Source organism: Pleurodeles waltl, chromosome 1_1, assembly GCF_031143425.1.
Source record: "Pleurodeles waltl isolate 20211129_DDA chromosome 1_1, aPleWal1.hap1.20221129, whole genome shotgun sequence".
Taxonomy (NCBI): Eukaryota; Metazoa; Chordata; class Amphibia; order Caudata; family Salamandridae; genus Pleurodeles; species Pleurodeles waltl.
In genome coordinates, this window is record NC_090436.1 from 549,001,578 (window position 1) to 549,023,257 (window position 21,680).

Consider the following 21,680-nt stretch of genomic DNA (forward strand, 5'->3'; position numbering starts at 1 on the left):
GGACCCCAGGACTACTGATACTGTGAGTACCAAAACCTGTCCCCCCTGAACCCCCACAGCGCCGCCTGCAGAGGGAATCCCGAGGCTTCCCCTGACCGCGACTCTTTGAATCCTAAGTCCCGACGCCTGGGAGAGACCCTGCACCCGCAGCCCCCAGGACCTGAAGGACCGGACTTTCACTGGAGAAGTGACCCCCAGGAGTCCCTCTCCCTTGCCCAAGTGGAGGTTTCCCCGAGGAATCCCCCCCTTGCCTGCCTGCAGCGCTGAAGAGATCCCGAGATCTCTCATAGACTAACATTGCGAACCCGACGCTTGTTTCTACACTGCACCCGGCCGCCCCCGTGCTGCTGAGGGTGAAATTTCTGTGTGGGCTTGTGTCCCCCCCGGTGCCCTACAAAACCCCCCTGGTCTGCCCTCCGAAGACGCGGGTACTTACCTGCAAGCAGACCGGAACCGGGGCACCCCCTTCTCTCCATTCTAGCCTATGTGTTTTGGGCACCACTTTGAACTCTGCACCTGACCGGCCCTGAGCTGCTGGTGTGGTGACTTTGGGGTTGCTCTGAACCCCCAACGGTGGGCTACCTTGGACCAAGAACTGAACCCTGTAAGTGTCTTACTTACCTGGTAAAACTAACAAAAACTTACCTCCCCCAGGAACTGTGAAAATTGCACTAAGTGTCCACTTTTAAAACAGCTATTTGTCAATAACTTGTAAAGTATACATGCAATTTTTATGATTTAAAGTTCCTAAAGTACTTACCTGCAATACCTTTCGAATGAGATATTACATGTAGAATTTGAACCTGTGGTTCTTAAAATAAACTAAGAAAATATATTTTTCTATACAAAAACCTATTGGCTGGATTTGTCTCTGAGTGTGTGTACCTCATTTATTGTCTATGTGTATGTACAACAAATGCTTAACACTACTCCTTGGATAAGCCTACTGCTCGACCACACTACCACAAAATAGAGCATTAGTATTATCTATTTTTACCACTATTTTACCTCTAAGGGGAACCCTTGGACTCTGTGCATGCTATTCCTTACTTTGAAATAGCACATACAGAGCCAACTTCCTACAGTGGGTGTTTCACTTATTGCCTATGTGAGTACAACATATGCTTAGCACTACCCTCTGATAGGCCTAACTGCTCGCCCAGACTGCCACAAAATAGAGCATTAGTCCTATCTACTTTTGCCTCTGAGAAACAATTGTGGATCAACTGAAGTCTCTGCACAGTGTACTTCATTTTAGTGCACTATAGAGAGAGCCAGCTTCCTACATTGGTGGAACAGCGGCGTGGTCTGCGATCTGCTACCACTTACTCAATAAGTGACTACACAAATAAATCCAAAAAATGCCTTTAGTTAAATTGCATTTTTTGAACTGAGTATTTTTCCAATTTCTTAAAAGTACTGTTAGGGCCCTGGCTAGGTCCGTGTAGCTTAACAGTAAAAGATCAAAAAACGTACTTTAGTAGGCTTTTTTGTCTCTAGCCCATAAAGGTCCCAACTTTAGTGAAATAATGAGTACCTCAAAGGACAGGGTTGTGGAGCTCGACCTCAGCTCTTACCTTAAGTGATCTCACAAACAGTTAAGGACCATATGTAAAAGGTACAAAATATAAACACGCTCAAACCCTACCAGTGCACGGCTTTAGGAGCTACTGGCAGAGTATGAGCAGGCCCATCCTGCAGCTGAGGCCACTGACCATGTAGATCAAGGCAGGGCAAATAAGGAGGAACAGGACCCCCAACAACTAAAGGACTGGAACCTATATCTCAAGTGTCTAGGACACCTCCCCCCTAGTGAGGAGGACTAGGGTTCCTCAAGGACCAGAGAAACACTCTCTGAAGAGGAGATTCTTTTTGAGAGATTAGCTAGGAGACTTGCAATTGAGGACTGAATCTTCGCAATAGAGAAAGAAAGAAGAGAAATCGATTTAGCATGAATAGTGGCAGCAATCGTATAACTAGGGACAGAGTAGAGCACTTTGACTTTAAAATCCCCAAACTGATTGTTCCCAAATATGAGGAAGGTGATGATATCAACAGATGGTTCCCAGCCTATGAGAGGGCCTGTATTTACAGACACCTTAACGAAAAGCATTGGGGTTCACTCCTGTGGGAAATGTCCTCAGGAAAGTGCAGGGTGGGACTACTGACACGGAAAGAGGCAGATGTTAAGTCCGCTGATCACATGTAGGATACCCAGAATGAAGGCTTTGGACTTATAGAATCAGGTTCAGGGAGACTCACAAAACCCTGAGTCAGTCCTAGGTTGATTTTGTGGACTTTTCAGTAAAAACACTATGTGGTTGGTTAAAGGGAAGTCAGGTGCAAGATTGTGATGGCTTTTTAATTTATCCCAGTGGAGGTCACTGTCAGGCCTGTGACGTTAGTGTCCCTTAGGTGGAAAAGGGTGTTAGTCAGCACAGAGCTCCCCCTTAACTATCTCTTTGGTAATGACCTCCCAGAGGTTGATAAGAGCCCAAAAGAGGAGCTGGTCTAGTGCAAGCTCTCTTCCAAGGATTCTGGAGGTACTGCCCCTGTAGTGGATCCAATTAGGCCCCAGAAGAAAAGGAAGAGCAAGATATGCAGGAAAGGTGGCCAACTTTTAGTCAAAGTTCCAGAAAGCCAAATAAATTCTACTCCAGTAAGGAAGAACTCCAAAGTTGGCACTGGTGAAGCCAGAAACCTACAAAAAGTCCTGTCTAGTCAGGCAACAGTTAAGCTTGAGTCTGTGGCACCTCAGCTAACGGAAAAAAGAGTGGAAGAAGGGTGTTGCGACAGGATGCAGTAATTCCCTACTCTAAAACAGCAGACAGGCACCCGGAATGCAAAGAAGCCTGTAACTTAGCCCCTTCATCTTTAAGTGACGAGCTAAATGCGTGGTTCTGGGCACCAACAGCTGTCAGTGGCCTCTGCTGGTCGTTAGCCTTTGTGGCTAACCTATCCTTGGCATGGAAGTCCAACCCCATGTCAAATAGCAAGCAAGGCCACCTGACCTGGTTGGTCATGGTGGGGTTACTCCATTAGTGGGTAACCTCTTTGGTTAAGCTAAGGTTTGCCCTCGCTAAAATAGGGTTAGGAGAGGTGGACAGCTCTCAACCCAAGGAAAGGGAAAAAAGCTAATGAAAAACATTCTAAATGGGGTCCTAACACTGTTGAGGTGGTTCAGCTTCCCAAAGGAAATGACCTGGACAGTAGGATCTGAGGGAGAGTAGGTCTTGCAACCATGCAGTCTGCTCTCTTACTCTTCCTCGCATGACAGACTAGGAAGAATCTCCCAGGTTTGGCTGAGTCTCCTGGACTGTTGGCGGGGGCAAAGGGGGTTGTGTAGGGAGCCGGGTTCTGGTTGCAGTACCCCTCCACAATTTTTGCCTGGTTTTTAGATGCAACTGCGACTGAAGTGCACTGGGTTCCTGCTAACCAGGTCCCCAGTGCAATTGTTACTTGCCTAAAACAAAGACACCTGATCACTTGATCCCCAAGTGACCAGACCTTCCAGCCCCCTATAAGTACCTAGTAAATGGCACCCCTGCTACCTAGGGCATGGGTACTGAAAAGGGCCCCTCAGAGCTCCAGCACAACTTATGACACTCTGAGAGACCCAGCACCAACCTTATGCAGACTGCCACTGCAGGCTGAGTGACAAGGTGCTCCCACAATTGAAAAGTGAAAACACTGCATGCAATATATTTATGTTACCCCTCTAGCAGGCCTTACAGCCCTAAGGCAGGGTGCATTATAATACAGGCGAGGGCTTATATGCATGAGCAGATATGCCCCTGCTATGTCTCTGTCGATCCTGAAACAGTAAGTGAACAGGGAAGCCATTTTAAATGCATGTGCTGGACACTGATCATTATGAGTTCCCCAGCTACATGATGGCTTTTCTGAGTCCTGGGATGTTTGATATCAAACATCCCAGAATAATAAACCCTCACTGATTCCAGTGATGGATGTATTTATAAATGCACACAGATGGCATTTTAGAGGTGCCCCTGAAAACTAGTGTTCAGCCACCGCAGATAAGTTTCTGGCCTCCCAAGATGATAGCCATCGCTCTTGAGGGCCTGAGACAAAAGCCTGTACTGGACGGAGGTGTTCCTTACTCTCCCAGGCAGGACGAACATTCCAGAGCGAGGAGCTTCAAAAGCCTTGCCGCTTTTGAAATGAGGTCCAGGTCTCTCCAAATGGCGGAAATGACCAGCTCCCCCTGTCATGACCCCATTTTTGGCAGCAGCAACGGTGGGAAAATTAGATAAATTAAGAGGAGTGCCCACTTTATGCCAGTCTCACCCCTAAGGTGCTCAAGCAGAAGTTGGAACTAAACTTCAAATTCCTCTGACTTGTTTGGAAAGAATTAGGCCGCTAGGGTTACGGTTATGCCCACTTACCAGAGGAAGTGGTCATACGAAGAGTGTAGTCACCCTCAGAGTGATCAGCCCGTTGACTACCAACTGGCACACCCTGTAACACCCCTAAACTGAGTATTTAGGTGGCACTCCTAAACCCTAAAACTCTGATTTCAACAACCTAAGAGGACCCGGAAAATGTTACGTATCAGTAGACATCTGTTCGTGGGATACAGTGCTGTAGATTCACATGCTGTGTGTAGGAAAATGCCTCTCTTGGCATGGTTACCCCCTAACCTTTTGCCTTTTGTTGATGCTAGTTATGGTTGAAAGTGTGCTGGGACCCTGCTATCCAGGCCCCAGCACCAGTGTTCTTTCCCTAAACTGTACCTTTGTCTCCACAATTGGCACAGTCCTGACACACAGATAGGTCAGTTGTAAATTGTACCCCTGTGGCCAGGGAAGGTCTCTAAGGGCTGCAGCATTTATTATGCCACCCTGGGGACCCCTCACTCAGTGCATGCACACTGCCTCACAGCTTGTGTGTGCTGGTGGGGAGAAAATGACTAAATTGGCATGGCACTCCCCTCAGAGTGCCATGCCCACAACCCACTGCCTGTGGCATAGGTAAGTCACCCCTCTTGCAGGCCTTACAGCCCTAAGGCAGGGTGTACTATACCACATGTGAGGGCATAGCTGCATGAGCACTACGCCCCTATAGTGTCTATGCCAATTCCTAAACATTGTAAGTACAGGGTAGCCATAAAGAGTATATGGTCTGGGAGTTTGTCAAACACGAACTCCACAGTTCCATAATGGCTACACTGAATACAGGGAAGTTTGGCATCAAACTTCTCAGCACAATAAATCCACACTAATGCCACAGTGAGATTGTAAGAAAATAGCTCCCTGTTACAGTTACCCCCCCACTTGTGTGTTTGTTGATGCATCCTGCTTACTAGGTCTGCTAAGTGGCTGTCTTTGACAGGGTCCAAGCTTTTCAGACATTAATTGCAACGTTAAAATAGAACCAAACATACACAGTAAGAACTGTTAAGACACTGTTAGGAATGATGGCATCTTATATTTTGCCATAGTGCCTCATATGCCAGACTTCATATGCGTCCTCTTCAACAATGTCTCTCTCATCAGTGGTCTCAGGCACAAGGTCAAATGGAAGATCTAGTGTTGGACCGCCAGACTTCTCTCTCTACATTGGTGGAATACCATAAACCTTATGAAGGGGCGGCTCATTGAAGACCCTGTGCCTCAGATTACTCTCACAACAGATGCCTCAATAACGATTGAGGAGCTCATCTACTCAACCTGACAATTCAGCTAATATGGAATGATGCTCATCGGTCTCTTCATATCAATTACCTGGAACTACAAGCGATATTCTTCGCAATGAAACCATTTCTTTCACAATTGCAGCACAAAACTGTGTTGATACATACAGACAACATGACTGCAATGTACTATCTTCAAAAACGGGGTGACAAAATCTCAACAACTGGCCCAACTAGCACAAACAATATGTAAATTGGCGATTTGTCACCATATTCACATAGTGACGGACAATTTAACAAAGGATTCGATGCCCATGTGCAGTATTACCGGGAGGATTCACTCGATTCCGTGACTCGAAAACTTTCTACGAACAAAAACAAGTTGTACTACTCCGAACCCAACACTAGATGATGAGCTTATGCACAGCATGTGTATCTACAGCTACACATGCCATCAAACAGAAGAGTTTCCCCTGCAGAAGAGGAAAAGAATAAGCAGATGAATTGGCCTGCCTGCTGATCTTGAAGGATGCTGCACCAGAGGCCAACATGTCCAGCCTTCAATGAAGACTCAAGTACCCTGTGGGCACTGGACTGGTCCTGCAACAAGAAACTCCAGGGAAAAAGACTCTGCAGATGCTGGAACCAAAGGAACCAGACACCTGAAGTAACCACTGCACCCAATGTCCACGAAAAGAGGTGAAGCCAACCAGCGGTGCAATCGCAGTTCCCTACCTGCCCAAAGATCGAGTCCAGTGTGGTCTCACCTATCTTGGACTCTCCAGACACCTGCAGCCTTTGCACGTAGGCTCCCTCTCCCACATGCTTGTGGTGAGAGAAAATCCATCACCACCAGCAACCACTGCACGCATGACCCACCAACACCAGCTCAGGTGGGTCATCATTGCCAATGACGGCCCTCACCTCTTAAGAGCTTGAGTCCACCCTGGGTGCACCCCTGCCGGATTCCCTGATGATGCCTGCAGCTTCAACACTCAACCACAGAACCACCACCTGTGAGCAGAGCCTTTACGTTGTCTGTGGGAAAGCAGGATCCACCAACAGGTCGTTGTCTTGAGGTGCCTGCGGCTGCAGGGGACAACTCCTTCACTTCAAGGGAGATTCCTTCTTGCTTCTTGGATGCAAGCAGAGTCCTTGTGACCCTAGAGTATGCACAGCCACGGATGTTGCAGAATCTTGCAAGAGCCGGAGAAACAATGTTGCAGTGGGAGCCCTCCCAACTGGATACAGTCTTGTTTCAGTTCCAAATGCATACCAGCAGCAGTTACAGAGGCCAGAAGCAGGAGATGTCTTGCAGAGAGTTCCTTGTAAAGTCTTGCTCGACGAATCGTAGGACCCACTGTTAGGGGACCTCTTAAGCAACCCTAAAAGGGGGTTGATCCCTGTAGGAAGCTGGCTCTGTATATACTATATCAAAATGAGGTCTAGTGTGCACAGAGTCCAGGGGTTACCCTGAGGCTTAGCAGAGGCTAAAGTAGATAATACTTTTGTGTTACTGTGGTCAACACACACAGGCAATACATGACGCATACACTCAGTGACTAACTCCAGGCCAATTGTTTTTATATAGCAAAACTATATTGTGTTACTTTATTTCTAGAACCACAAGTAGCAGGTAAGTACATTTGCAAGTAAGTATCCAACATATGTATCAATACCACTTTGTTTCAATTTGGTAAGTTAAATGGCTTTCATGAAAATAGCAAATATCTGTTTTAAAAGTTGACACTGTGCAATTTTCAGTAACAGTTCTAGGGGGGAAGAAAAGTTAGTACAGTTTTGAGGTAAGTACAAGACTTACAGTTCCAGTCTCCGGGGGTTAGGATGTCCACAGGTTGGGGTTCAAGTTAACCCCAAACACCCGCCACCAGCAACATGGGGCCGCCAGGTGCAAAGATCAAAGATGCACTGCTTTTTTTTGGCTTTTTGTGTTGGGGCTCAGCTGAAGTCAAGTCCCAAGATGCAGCCCACACTTCCTGGCCAATTAAAGCTGTGCATCTCCCTGCACAGGTTTGTCATTATTTGCAAAGTCATTGCAGCCAGAGATATACAAATTTATTGTCTCTCTAATTTCTCAAACTACTGAATGGATTTACACCAAATAAGGGAAAGCATAATCGGAGTAATTCCGTCCAGTGGTTTGGGCTGTAGTCGTGTTCAATGGTCCTATGCGAATTAACATTAGAAACATAACTTTTTTGAACCCCCCTTTTTTCTCAGCCCCTGCTTGACGGATCACCACGAAACTTTCAATGCGCAAGAAGAATCACCAGGGCACTTTTTTTTTTTTTTTTAGGAACATTTAGTGAAGATTCATCAAACGGTGTCAAAGATATAGGCAAGTCAAAAAACGCCTTTTTCTATGGAAACATGGTCCTAACCATAACTACCTACTGGTGACCGCCAGTAGGTAATATATATACAATTTGTTTTAAGCGCTTTGGGATCCCCAAACATGGTCAGGACTATTTTTTTTGGTTATGACTACTGACGAGAATCCCCGGGAATCGTAGAAGAGAACTATGATCTCCCTAATCCTTTCCACAGATTCTTCCCTCCTCCATCTCTCCTTTACTGATCCCAAACCTCATCCTATTACTATAAACTCCCAGTTAACACTTCTGGATTCTTCCCTCCTTTTCCCCTCCATTACTCTAGTCAGTCCAACTAACAAACTCACATATCCTCTGCTCAAATTAACTCATAATAATACTAAAACTGTACTCCTATTTCCCAATACTAATCCACCTCTAATTCCTCTTGGGTTCCGGAGTAGCGTGCGACTCGCCGAAAAGCGATTTGATGCCTCGTCAGGGGTAGTAAGCGAAAGATAAATACTATTACAGTAAAGTACAATTTTATGACTCCCTGCGGCAGATATGTCCTCTACCTGGCTTCTGTTACTCTCTTCTGCTTGTAGAGGAATCCAGCCAATAAGCAGAAGACCCCCACTGTCACACTTCCCAGGCCCCATGGCTCTGGCAGTCTTGCAGGGCATCTGTATTTGTCAGTAGAGCCAGGGGCAACCTTCCTGATGGTGGATCACCCAGCTCCAAGACCAGTCCAAAGAAGTCTCAGAGGAGCCATTCCTGGTCCCCTAGCAGGTCCCATTCCCCCAAATGCTCTTCAGGAGATATGTTACATTATGTTGCTAACATTTACAGAGTACAGCAAATATCCTGAGGTGTGTCCTAGTGCTAAAAGGAGAAAGCCGACAAAAGAGAAAACCAGGACAGTAAAAAGATAGACATTTTTTTTTGCATTGGGATCAACTAAAAAAATCTGGAAATTATTTAATACCAAAGTCTTCAGAGACTTCCTGAAATTAAGGACGAGGCATGCCATTAAGAACATGGAAGCTTATTACAGAGATTAGTCGCTCTCAAAAAAAAAAAAAAAAAGGATTTGTCACCTGCGCAACAACATATAATCCAAGGCATAACCTGCAGTTTGACCCCCGAAGAGCAGAGGCGACGCAAAGGACTACAATTACAGAACTTCTGAACCAAGGAACCCAGCCCACTATGGTTGACTGTTTTAAGCACGAGGCAAACAGACTTAAAGAAAAAACTATTTTCCACTAGAAATAAGTGCAAGGATTTCAGGGCCTCAGAGGTGTAAGAAAAGTGTGGGAGCCTATATTCCAGTTTGCAGCAGCATTTTGTATCCTGTACAGCTTCTTTAATAGACCCCATACATCTCTAATTTTGTATTTTTTTTAAAGTATATTTGCCTAGATAAACTCAATAAACAGCTTGTGGAAGAAAGGGTAAGGCCTTCCTGAGCAACTTTAACAAGAAAAAGCAAGTAGTTAAACATGCTTTATCTAGCCTGCTAATGAAAGCTCTGAGTCCAGATAGATCCTTAGTTTTAACCACCTTGGCTGGAGCTGGTGGAGTTGACCAGGTTGTAGGCCAAAAAAGACCAACGGCAGCAAGTCTGGGATGCATAAAGGTTTTATCTACAGCACCTCTATCCTGTATAAAGAAACAGTGCCTCTGCAGACGATCCTAGTGGTCAGCCAGACTATAAGTCTTTCAGTCCATCCTTGCAGGGACACCAGATGGCTTCTTTTTTTTTAAATGGGCATTCTGTCACTGTCATCAATCCCAATGTCTTCTCACCAGTCTCTCCCTTGTGCATGGGTTTTTAAGTGGGGGTAGAACGATCATAGGAACCGGACATCCATGGCCAATCTTAGGCTGCCAAAGCATCATGTCACCACTGCCCTACCACCATCATTGCAATGTGGCACACAGTTAGGTGATCCCTTCCCACCAAAACCTCAAAGATGAGCCCCTACTTTGTTTGGCTCAACAGACTGGTTCTCCTCTTTTGTTGTCCTGGACTGTCCCAGCCCAAGTGCAGTATGACAAGCTAATTAACAAATTGAGATTTCTTCCACAACTGTTGGACTTTTGCTTATGCAGGGTCATCCCGAATCTTTTTGCCTCCTGCCTCCTATTTTTTTCCTGACCTGTCGCTTTTGAACTCTGAGCACTTTCCCACTGCTAACCAGTGCTAAAGTGCATATGCTCTCTGTGTAAATTGTATGTAATTGGTTTATCCATGATTGGCCTATTTGATTTACTAGTAAGTCCCTAGTAAGGTGCACTAGAGGTGCCAGGGCCTGTAAATCAAATGCTACTAGTGGGCCTGCAGCACTGGTTGTGCCACCCACATAAGTAGCTCTGTAATCATGTCTCAGACCTGCCACTGCAGTGTCTGTGTGTGTATTTTTACACTGTAAATTCGACTTGGCAAGTGTACCCACTTGCCAGGCCTAAACCTTCCCTTTTCTTACATGTAAGGCACCCCTAAGGTAGGCCATAGGTAGCCCCAAGGGCAGGGTGCAGTGTATGGATAAGGTAGGACATATAGTCATGTGGTTTATATGTCCTGACAGTGAAATACTGCCAGCTTAGTTTTTCACTGTTGCAAGGCCTGTCTCTCTCATAGGATAATATGGGGGCTACCTTTAAATATGATTAAAGCGTAGATTCCCCTAGAGAGTAGATGGACATGTGGAGTTTGGGGTCCCTGAACTCACAATTTAAAAATACATCTTTTAGTAAAGTTGATTTTGAGATTGTGCGTTTGAAAATGCCACTTTTAGAAAGTGAGCATTTTCTTGCTTAAACCATTCTGTGACTTTGCCTTGTTTGTGGATTCCCTGTCTGGGTCAGTTTGACAGTTGGGTTGTTTTTCACCTCACACTAGACAGTGACACAAAGGGAGCTGGGGTGTAACCTGTATTTCCTGATTAGCCATCTCTGCTAGGAGGGAGGGGTGGAGTGGTCACTCTCATCTGAAAGGACCGTGCCTGCCTCTGACAATGCCGGCTCCAACCCCCTGGTGTGTGTCTGAGGCCTTGCCTGGGCAAGGCAGGATTTAACAAGTAGGTGTGAGTCCCCTTTGAAGAAAGGTGACTTCAAAGACTAAAATGAGTATAAGAAGGGCACCCAAATCTACAGACTTTAGAAACACTTCTGGAACCAAGAGGAACCTCTGCCTGGAGAAGAGCTGATAGCTGAGGAAGAAGTGCTGCCCTGCCTGTGACGGTGCTTTGTGGAGCTTTCCTGCAGTGCTGCTTCTGCCAGAGTAAGAGGGCAAAGACTGGACTTTGTGTGCCTTCCATCTTGTTAAGAAATCTCCAAGGGCTTGATTTAGAGCTTGCCTCCTGTTGTTTGAAGTCTCAGGGACAGCAAAGACTTCTCTCTACCAGCACCTGGAGTCTCTGGAGAGACTCCTACTCTGACAAGTGGTGCCCTATCCAGTTCCTGGGCCCTTGAAAGGAAAGCTGGTGGAAATCGACTTCGGACGACTCCGGACCGACGCCGCTGCTGAATCCGGTGACGCCGCCTGCACCCGACGCCGTGACCTTCGCTGGAATGCGATGCTCTTCGCAGGCCTGATGCCGCTGCAGCCCTGCTGAAGTCCGCGACTCCGTGGAAGTCGCCGCACCACGTCGTGACCGACGCCGCTCTAAGTGCGTGGATTCAACGTTTCGCACAGACGCCACGATCCACGACTTCGCGCATCGGCTTGTTTTCACTATTCACCAAAGGTACTGTACTTGGGGGTCTACACGACTCCGTGTCTGGCGCCGCTGGTGTCGGTTTGTTGGGAAAGACTCCGCCACGACGCCGTGTTGACATCTCATCGAAGCATTTTTGTTTCTAAACGCTATTTTTGAGTTTAATCTCTAAAAATTCATAACTTGACTTGTGTATGTCGGATTTTTATCGTTTTGGTCTTGTTTTGTTTAGATAAATATTTCCTATTCTTCTAAACTGGTGTTGTGTCATTTTGTAGTGGTTTTCATTAAGTTACTGTGTGTGTTGGTATAAATACTTTACACCTAGCACTCTGAGGTTAAGCCTACTGCTTTGCCAAGCTACCAAGGGGGTAAGCAGGGGTTAGCTGAGGGTGATTCTCTTTTACCCTGACTAGAGTGAGGGTCCTTGCTTGAACAGGGGGTAACCTGACTGTCAACCAAAGACCCCATTTCTAACAACAACCATTCCTTTCCTAAGAAATGGGTCAAGCACTGTTACTGGCTCTATTGTGTGGGTGTGGGAAGCTGGCTATCTATGCAGTGTACCAAATGTAGGAGTACACTATGCAGATAGCACTGGCGACCCTTATTGGTTTACAGGTGTAAAAGTAATAATCCCAAAAGCTCTCTTTTATGGTAGTGGAGTCAAGAAGTTAGGCTTATAAGAGAGTAGTGCTAAGAATTTGTGGAACACACAGTCGATAAATGAGGTACATACTCAAGATAAACTCAAAAACAATGCTTAAAAACATAGTTACTTTGGTTATATAATGTTTCAACACCAGAATATTTTCAAGAAGATAAATACTGTTGCAGTTCTATGGATTCAGCAAGTAAGTAACACTTTTACTCAAATGCACTTTTACGCAGTAAAGGTTCCAAAGTACTTTTACTGCAAAGGGATCCTTGTTAACAGTTCTCAGGGGTCCCCTATGGATTGTAGGGTGCCAGAGGTGCAAGGTCATTTGCAAGACCAGCGATATGGTTCTACCTGCCCTTGGGTGTCCCAGGTGCAGTGGTGCTGGTCGAGCCGGGGCTCTTGTGCACCTAGAAAGAGACAGCAAGGGTAGACTTGGGGACAAGTCTGGGTGCTCCAATCGGGGGTTCGGTTGTGTGGGTCCTGGAAGCCAAGAAGCATCGTTGGTTGTCATGGACCTGGGCGTTAGAGTTTGGGTGCATCAGATCCTTGTCGCTGGCGGTCCTCTGTTAAGGCGTCCACTGTTCTTTGGTGGACCTGCAAGAAAAGAGACAAAACAAGGCAGCTGGAACCGTCCAGGCAATGCCCTCTGTGATACTGACATCCCTTGATGGCTGGAATCGGGATTAGACTTCAAGAAGCCTTGGTTGCTGCTAGGAATCCAGTACCTCGGGTATTGGTGCAGTTCGTTTTTTGCTACTCCTGATGTCTTCTCACTTGGAGGGGAGAGGGGACTGGCTTCGGGGGGCATGGTTACCTCCTCCTGGATGGCTGCTGTATCAGTGGTCAGCAGATCGGTGGACTGGATGTTGTGGGTGGTGCCTGCAGGAAACAGCTCCTCCACTCCAAGGGAGATGCTCAAGGGCTGGCGAAGTGCTGGAGAACCTCTGTGACTTTTGGCGCCTCATCCTCCCAGCTGCAGGACAAGTCGGAATGTTGCATTTCTCAGGACAGAAGCAGGTAGGCAGGCAGGTTTTGGCTCCAAAAGTCCATCAGTCGCCCTTAGTTCTCGCTCCTTTGACTCTTCTTTGTCCCCTTCTTCTTGGGTCAGGAGGCCGCCTAAATACTCCATTTAGGGATGTTCTGGGGAGTGTAGAGTAGTAGCTAATGGTCCTTGGAATGACTACACCCCCTTTATGACCACTTTCAGTGTAGAGTGAGCATAACCCTGTCACAGAATTCCTACTTCCACCAAAATGAAGAGGTGTAACCCTTTGTTGAGTGTCCACTTCGGGTAGAACACACTAGGGGTGTGGCTAACCGAAAGGTAGAACACGCCTACTGCCTAACTAATTTTGCTGCCAACCTGGGTGCCAAGTAGGCGACAGAGCATGGGGCTGGCAACTCCCACGTCTGGCGAATCCGGGGATGCATACAAAGGCGGGAGAGTTAGAAGTCTCTTACCTCGGTATGCAGATTAACTAGCCATCCCGCTGGAGTAGGTGATCTTCAAAACATCCATGGTGAATGACATCCATGGCACCAAGACAAACAGGTGGCTGTGGTGAAACGGGCAACAAGACAGCAGACGAGGAGAAAGGGGTCCAAGGAAGCTGTATAGATAACAGTGCTTGACATTTGATGAGGAGTCCCTGTGTGACCTTGAAGTCCATTGAGCCACGAAGCACAGTAGGGTAATGCAGCTGCAGAGCACACTTTTCATTGTCTTAGCCATAAAACTGTAGGTAAAAAAGAGTGAAGGTCCAGAAACTCTGTTTGGCAACCTTGGAGCACAAACCAGCATATTGTATTCCTCAGAACTGAAAGTAACTGAAGGAGACACGATTTCTGCATTCTACAAGTTGAAACGACCATATGAGATGAGGGATAAGGACTAAAGATTGACTCTCAATGATTAACACATGTATCAATGCCCCTTGTTTTTTGCTACAATTTTATTGTGATTTCTCCAATTTTGCTGTGGTAAACCGCTGTGCCCTACACTTGGGCAAGGGTCATCTATTGGGAGGAGTTCTAAATCATCATCTGCCTGCTCATCATGACAAACCCACTTCTCCCTCTGTCTTTTTCATCCCCTCCTAGGTGTCACTTTGCTGCCAAGACTTCATGATAGATGTGGTAACCTCATGTTGGTACTGTGTTCTGGTAAGAGTCTATTGGATACTTTCTGTACAATATTGATCTAGTTTCATTTCTAGAATAATATAAAGTTGGAAAAAACTATTTTAAGAGGTAAAAAAAAAAGAACAGAATATCTCAGAATGAAGGACTTACTCAACAGATACAATTATAATCAATAGCTTGAAAATTAAGAAGTACTTGTCCCTCCCCACTGTGTCGACAGACACAAGTGCTTCTCTGGTAGTTAACTAACAACCAAACATCACTCCGATACCCATCCTAACTGAAAATAAAAATGCATCATTTATTTTAGAAACAAACTTTTATCAAAAGTACCTGCTTAGCACATTTCCTCATTCGTGGAAGCAGGTACATTTCTTCAAGTTCCTTCTGTCGTTCCTCTTCTTCTAGGCGTTCACGCTGATCTTGTGGAATTATGTCCTCCCACTGCTTCGAATCAGAATTTTGTTCTGCATCTACAATGTCGTTTTCTTCCATAGCAGAAAAGTTAGCCACCTAATGATCAAAACAATCAAAATTGTACAAATTTTAAACTTTAACGAGGTATAATGTAAATCAAACGAGCTCCAGTTTCCTTATGCACATATTTTAGACTAAAACACAAATGAGGTATATAATGTGAAAACAAATGCAACACACTTAGAGAAAAGACCAGGGGTTCTTAACCTTTAGGCTTCTGTGAACCGCCACCAATCAATAATGGAAGCCAAGGGCCCAGTCTAAGCAAATTCCTATGATTTGAACCAAGATAAAATACACAAATTAGGGAAACGAGTATACATTAAATACATAAATTAGAAAATATTGAATTCACAAAGAAAAAATTAAAAAATCGAAATCATTCATATTACAATCTGTTCGCTGTAGCTGCACTGCTCCCGCCAATCAAGATAAAAAATCCAACTTAATTGTTAGCCTTAAATGTCAAAGTATTTCACACTGAGTGTTTTAAAATGTTCAATTGTCCATTTTGCCTTTTATATGTTCATACTTCATTAATCTGCACTATTATTTATTATTAATGTTTCAAACATTTGTTTATTGTAGGAAGTTGGCTCTATATATACTATCTATATATACTGGGGTGCTGTAACAAAAGGCATGATCCTTTGAGGCTCACCGCCAGGTGTTTCAGTTCCTGCAGAGAGAGGTGAGAAGCACCTCCACCCAGTACAGGCTTCGTTCCTGGCCACAGAGTGACAAAGGCACTCACCCCAGGGATACTGCCCTCCAAGGAGAGGCAAGGGCTTACCATCTCCCAAGTTGGACAGCTGGTAGGGAGGACTAAGGGTACTACTCCAGACCCCCACCTGTGATGCAGGATGTATGCATTTCTGGAGGGGAGCAGATCCACACAGCCAGTTGTCGTTGCAGTTGGTGCCTGCAGATGCAGAGGAGTGACTTCCTCACTACAAAGGAGATTCCTTCTTACTTCTTGTGCAGGCTGAGAACTCGCCACCCTCAAAGGATGCACAGCTGGGGAAATGTGGCAGTTGCTGGAAGGAGCTGGAGATACAATGTTGCAGAGCAGAGTCGTCACTAAGTTGCAGTTTGTTGATTCCTGAAAGGTCCTGTTGCTGTCCCAGTGGTCAGAAGATAAAGTAAACGATGCAGAGGAGTCCTGCTGGAATCTTGCATGTCAACTCTGAGGACCCTCCAAAGAGGGAGACCCTAAATAGCCCAGGGTGACCACTACCAGGAGGGGGCTGTGACATAACCTGCCTGACCTGGCCACTCAGATGCTCCCGGGGGCCTCTGCCCACCTTGGATTCAAGTTGGCAGAATCAAGTGGCCACCTGGAGGAGTTCTGGGCACCACTCCTGGGGTGGTGATTGTAAAGAAATGCCTTGCTTGGCATGGTTACTCCTTAACGTTTTGGCTTTTGTTGATGCCAGTTATGATTGAAAGTGTGCTGGGACCCTGCTAACCAGGCCCCAGCACCGGTGTTTTTTGCCTAAACTGTACCTCTGTTCCCACAATTGGCACAACTCTGGCACAGAGATAAGTCCTTTGTAAATAGTACCCCTGGTACCAAGGGTCCTGTGTCCGAGGAAGGTCTCTAAGGGCTGCAGCATGTATTATGCCACCCCAGCACATGCACACTGCCTCACAGCTTGTGTGTGCTGGTGGGGAGAAAATGGCCAAGTCGACATGGCACTCCCCTCAGGGTACCATGCCCACATCCCACTGCCTGTGGCATAGGTAAGTCACCTCTCTAGCAGGCCTTACAGCCCTAAGGCAGGGTGCACTATACCACAGGTGAGGGCATAGTTGCATGAGCAATATGCCCCTACAGTGTCTACGCCAAACCTTAGACATTATAAGTGCAGGGTAGCCATAAAGAGTATATGGTCTGGAAGTTTGTTAAATACGAACTCCACAGCTCCATAATGGCTACACTGAATACTGGGAATTTTGATATCAAACTTCTCAGAATAAAAACCCACACTGATGTCAGTGTTGGATTTATTAAAACATGCATACAGAGGGCATCTTAGAGATGCCCCCTGTATTCTACCCAATCCTTCAGTGCAGGACTGACTGGTCTGTGCCAGCCTGCTGTTGAGAGACGAATTTCGGACCTCCTGGGGGGAGGGAAACAAATCCTGCTCTGGGTGGAGGTGCTTCACACCTCCCCTCTGCAGGAACTGTAACACCTAGCAGTGAGCCTCAAAGGCTGAGGCTTCGTGTTACAACGCCCCAGGGTACTCCAGCTAGTGGAGATGCCCGCCTCCTGGACACAGCCCCCACTTTTGGCGGCAAGTTCAGGGGAGATAATGAGAAAAACAAGGAGGAGTCACCCACCAGTCAGGACAGCCCCTAAGGTGTCCTGAGCTGAGGTGCCCCCTGCCTTTAGAAATTCTCCATCTTGATTTTGGAGGATTCCCCCAAAAGGATTAGGGATGTGCCCCCCACCCCACAGGGCGGAGGCACAAAGAGGGTGTATCCCCCCTCAATGACAGTAGTTATTGGCTACTGCCCTCCCAGACCTAAACACACCCCTAAATTTAGTATTTAGGGGCACCCAAGAACCCAGGAAATGAGATTCCTGCAACCTGAAGAAAGAAGAAGTACTAGTGACCTACAAGCCTGCAGAGAAGGAGGAAGACGACAACTGCTTTGGACCCAGCCCTACCGGCCTGTCTCCAACTTCGAAAACCTGCTCCAGTGACGCATCCGACAAGGACCAGCGACCTCTGAAGCTTCAGAGGACTGCCCTGGACTAAAGGACCAAGAAACTCCTGTGAACAGTGGCACTGTTCAAAACCAGCTACCTATTTGCAACAAAGAAGCAACTTCCAAAGACTTCATGTTTCCCGCCAGGAGCGTGAGACTTCCCACTCTGCACCTGACACCCCCGGCTCGAGATCCAGAGAACCAACACCTCAGGGAGGACTCCCTGGCGACTGCGAGCCTGTGAGTAACCAGAGACGACCCCCCAAGCACCCACAGCAACACCTGCAGATAGAATCCAGAGGCTCCCCTGGACCGCGACTGCCTGTAACAAGGGACCCGACGTCTGGAACCAACACAGCACCCGCAGCCCCCAGGACCTGAAGGAACCGAACTTTGACGCAGGAGTGACCCCCAGGCGACCCTCTGTCTAGCCCATGTGGTGGCTGTCCCGAGAAGCCCCTGTGCCTGCCTGCACCACTAGTGTGACCCCCAGATCCCTCCATTGAAACCTATACAAAACCTGACGCCTGCTTTGCACACTGCACCCGGCCGTCCCTGTGCAGCTGAGGGTGTGTTTTGTGTGCCTACTTGTGCCCCCCCCCCAGTGCTCTACAAAACTCCCATGGTCTGCCCCCCGAGGACGCAGATACTTACCTGCTGGCAGACTGGAACCGGAGCACCCCTGTTCTCCATAGGCGCCTATGTGTTTTTGGCACCTCTTTGACCTCTGCACCTGACCGGCCCTGAGCTGCTGGTGTGGTAACTTTGGGGTTGCTTTGAACCCCCAATGGTGGTCTGCCTATGCCCCAGGACTGAGACTTGTAAGTTTTTTTCTTACCTCCTAATTTAACCTTTAATTACCTCCCCCAGGAACTGTTGATTTTTGCACTGTGTCCACTTTGAAAACAGCTTATTGCCATTTTTACAAAGACTGTATATGATATTGTTTCCATTCAAAATTCCTAAAGTATCTAAGTGAAGTACATTACATTTAAAGGGTTTACTTTAAATCTTGAACCTGTGGTTCTTAAAATAAACTAACAAAAGATATTTTTCAATATAAAAACCTATTGGCCTGGAGTAAGTCTCTGAGTGTGTGTTCCTCATTTATTGCCTGTGTGTGTACAACAAATGCTTAACACTACCCTCTGATAAGCCTACTGCTCGACCACACTACCACAGAATAGAGCACTAGAATTGTCTACTTTTGCCACTATCCTACCTCTAAGGGGAACCCTTGGACTCTGTGCACACTATTTCTTACTTTGAAATAGTATATACAGAGCCATCTTCCTACAGTGGGTCTGAAGGATACATTTTATACTAAGAAGTCCTGCAGGACTGAGTGGGTAAAATGCCGCTCCCTTCTCACTTGACTATCGAGGCAGTAGTGTCTTGCAAACGTGTGCAAAGAAGCCCATGTTGCCGCTTCGCAGATGTCAATCACCAGCACGCCACGTGCTAGCACAGCGGTAGCAGCTTTCACTCTAGTAGAGTGAGCACTCAAGCTCAAGATAGAATAACCAAAAGGATATTAGAAAGAGAAGAAGAAAGAGGATCAATAGACCTCTCTGTACAACATGAAACAAAATGTTTCCATCGGCAGGCATAAATCGACTTAGTAGAGGCAGGCCTGGCTGCCAGAATGACATCACAGACTTCGGAAGGGAGGTCATAAACCATCAACTGTCGCCACTCAACCTCCACGCATGAAGCTGCAAAGTTGACAGGTTCAGGTGGAGAACCTTGCCCTGCTGCTGCATCTGAAGAGCCTCCCTAAGAGGCAACCTGATTGGAGGACTGATGCTCATTTTGAGAAGCTCTGGATACCAGACTCTCCGTGCCCAAAACCGGAGCCACTAGGATTACTTGGGCCCAGTCCTTCTTGATTTTCTTGAGAACTCTGTGCAGAAGTGGTATAGGCGGAAAAGCGTACAGGAGGCCTGAACTCCATTTGCGACAAAAAAAGTGCCACCTAGCGATAGCCCCCTTGGAAACTCCAATGTGCAAAACTGTTGACATTGCACGTTCTCTACGGAGGTGAACAGATCTAACCAAGGCTCTCCCCACTGCTGAAAGAGTGCTTTTGCCACCTCCGGATGGAGATACTATTCGTGATCAGCTAAGCATTTTCAGCTGAGCTTGTCCACCCTGGCGTTCAGAGAACCTGCCAGGTGTTGAACCACCAGGGATATGCCCTGCTGTTCCAAGCCATGTCCAGAGACGCAGAGCCTCTTGACAAAGAGTCCATGACCCCACTTCGCCCTGCTTGTTGCAGCACCACATTGCGGTGGTGCTGTCCGTGAACACCTGTACTACCTTCCCTTTCACAATCGGAAGAAATGCCTTTAATGCTTTTCGAATCGCCCGAAGCTCCATGGTTGATATGGAGCCCGGATTCCGCTGGAGACCGGTGACTTCTGATCTCCACCTCTCCTAGATGGCCGACCCATCCCAGAAGTGACACATCTGTCACTAATTTGAGATCTGGTTAGGGAAGGGAGTGGACTCTGCCTTTGACTCAATCGCAATTCACTAACCACCACTGCAGATCCTTTACTGTTCCCTGCGAGATCTGTACCACGTCTTTAAGATTTCGCTGATGCTGTGCCCATTGGAACTTCAGGTCCCACTGCAGAGCCCTCAGATGCCATCTGGCATGCTTGACCAATCGGAGGCCATGAGTCCCAGTAGCCTCAGAGTCTGTCTCACCGAAATCCAGGATAGAGGCTGAAAACGTCAGAATCATAACCTGAATATCCTGGACTCGCTGCTCGGGAGGATAGGCCCGATACTGCACTGTGTCCAGAACAGCTCAGATAAAAGTGAGCTTCTGAGAGGGAGTCAGGTGTGACTTTGGCACATTGATATTGAACCCTAGCGAATGTAGGAGGTCCGCTGTCGTCTGGAGATTGGTGACGAGGGCCTGGGGCGTAGGAGCCTTCAACAGCCAGTCATCGAGTTAGGGGAAGACTGAAATCCCTAACCTGCGCAGATGAACTGCCACCACCGCCATCACCTTCGTGAACACCCGAGGGGCACTGGTGAGACCGAAAGGGAGCACGGTAAACTGAAAGTGCTCGTGACCCACCTTGAACCGCAGGTGACGCTTGTGGGCAGGCAGAATGGGGATGCAAAAATACACGTCCGCAAGTCCAACGCTACCATCCAGTCTCCTTGATCTAGGGCAGACAAGACCGGAGCAAGAGTGAGCATATTGAATTTCTCCTTCTTGAGGAAGAGATTGACATCCCTTAAATCCAGGATAGGGCGAAGGCCCTTGTTCTTTTTGGGAATCAGTAAGTAGCGGGAATAACAACCACTGCCTACTTCTGACATTGGAACCCTTTCTATGGCTCCACTGGCCAAGAAAGCCGTAACTTCCTCGCGGAGCAAAATCAAATGATCTTCCATCAGCCGTTCTTTTGTCGGAGGGATAGAGGGAGGGAAAGACTGGAAGGGGAGGGTATAGCCCTTCCGTATGATCTACACTTGTCCGTTGTAATGGAAAGCCAGTGAGGGAGATGAAATTGAATCCTCCCTCCAACTGGACGGACGTGGTCCTGCAAAACCATACTAGGACGGCTTGGGTGCAGTGGAGGGGGGCTGTGTGGTGGCCGACCTCTGGCCAGACCCTTTGGGTCTGATGGTACTACGACCATGTCCTCTTCCGGGATGCTGTGAAGTCTGAGGACGGTGGCTAAACTGTGGTTGGCGTGGTACCACGCCCCTTCCAAAGCCTCGAAAGGTGTTAAAGACAGACTGCTGTTGTGCTGGCGCTGAAAGGCCCAAGGATCTGGCCGTAGCTCGAGAATACTTGAACCTCTCAAGCGCGGAGTCTGCCTTCTCACCAAAAAAGGTGAGAGCCATCAAAAGGCATGTCCATCAAACTTGATTAGACACCCCCCCGAAAAGCCAGATGAACATAGCCAGGCGCTGCGAAGTAGGGCCACTGACGATGAAATCACTCT

At 47.1% G+C, this 21,680-nt stretch overlaps 1 protein-coding gene across 3 annotated transcripts in view; it reads right to left on the bottom strand.

Moving 5' to 3' along the window:
- CHD1 (chromodomain helicase DNA binding protein 1) overlaps window positions 1-21,680 on the bottom strand; it is a 1,172,453-nt gene that overhangs the window by 556,268 nt on the left and 594,505 nt on the right. For all 3 annotated transcript variants that reach the window (XM_069225994.1, XM_069225985.1, XM_069225977.1), the window contains exon 23: window positions 14,848-15,027. In XM_069225994.1, coding sequence (XP_069082095.1) covers window positions 14,848-15,027 — 180 coding nt within the window. The remainder of the gene's footprint in view (window positions 1-14,847; window positions 15,028-21,680) is intronic.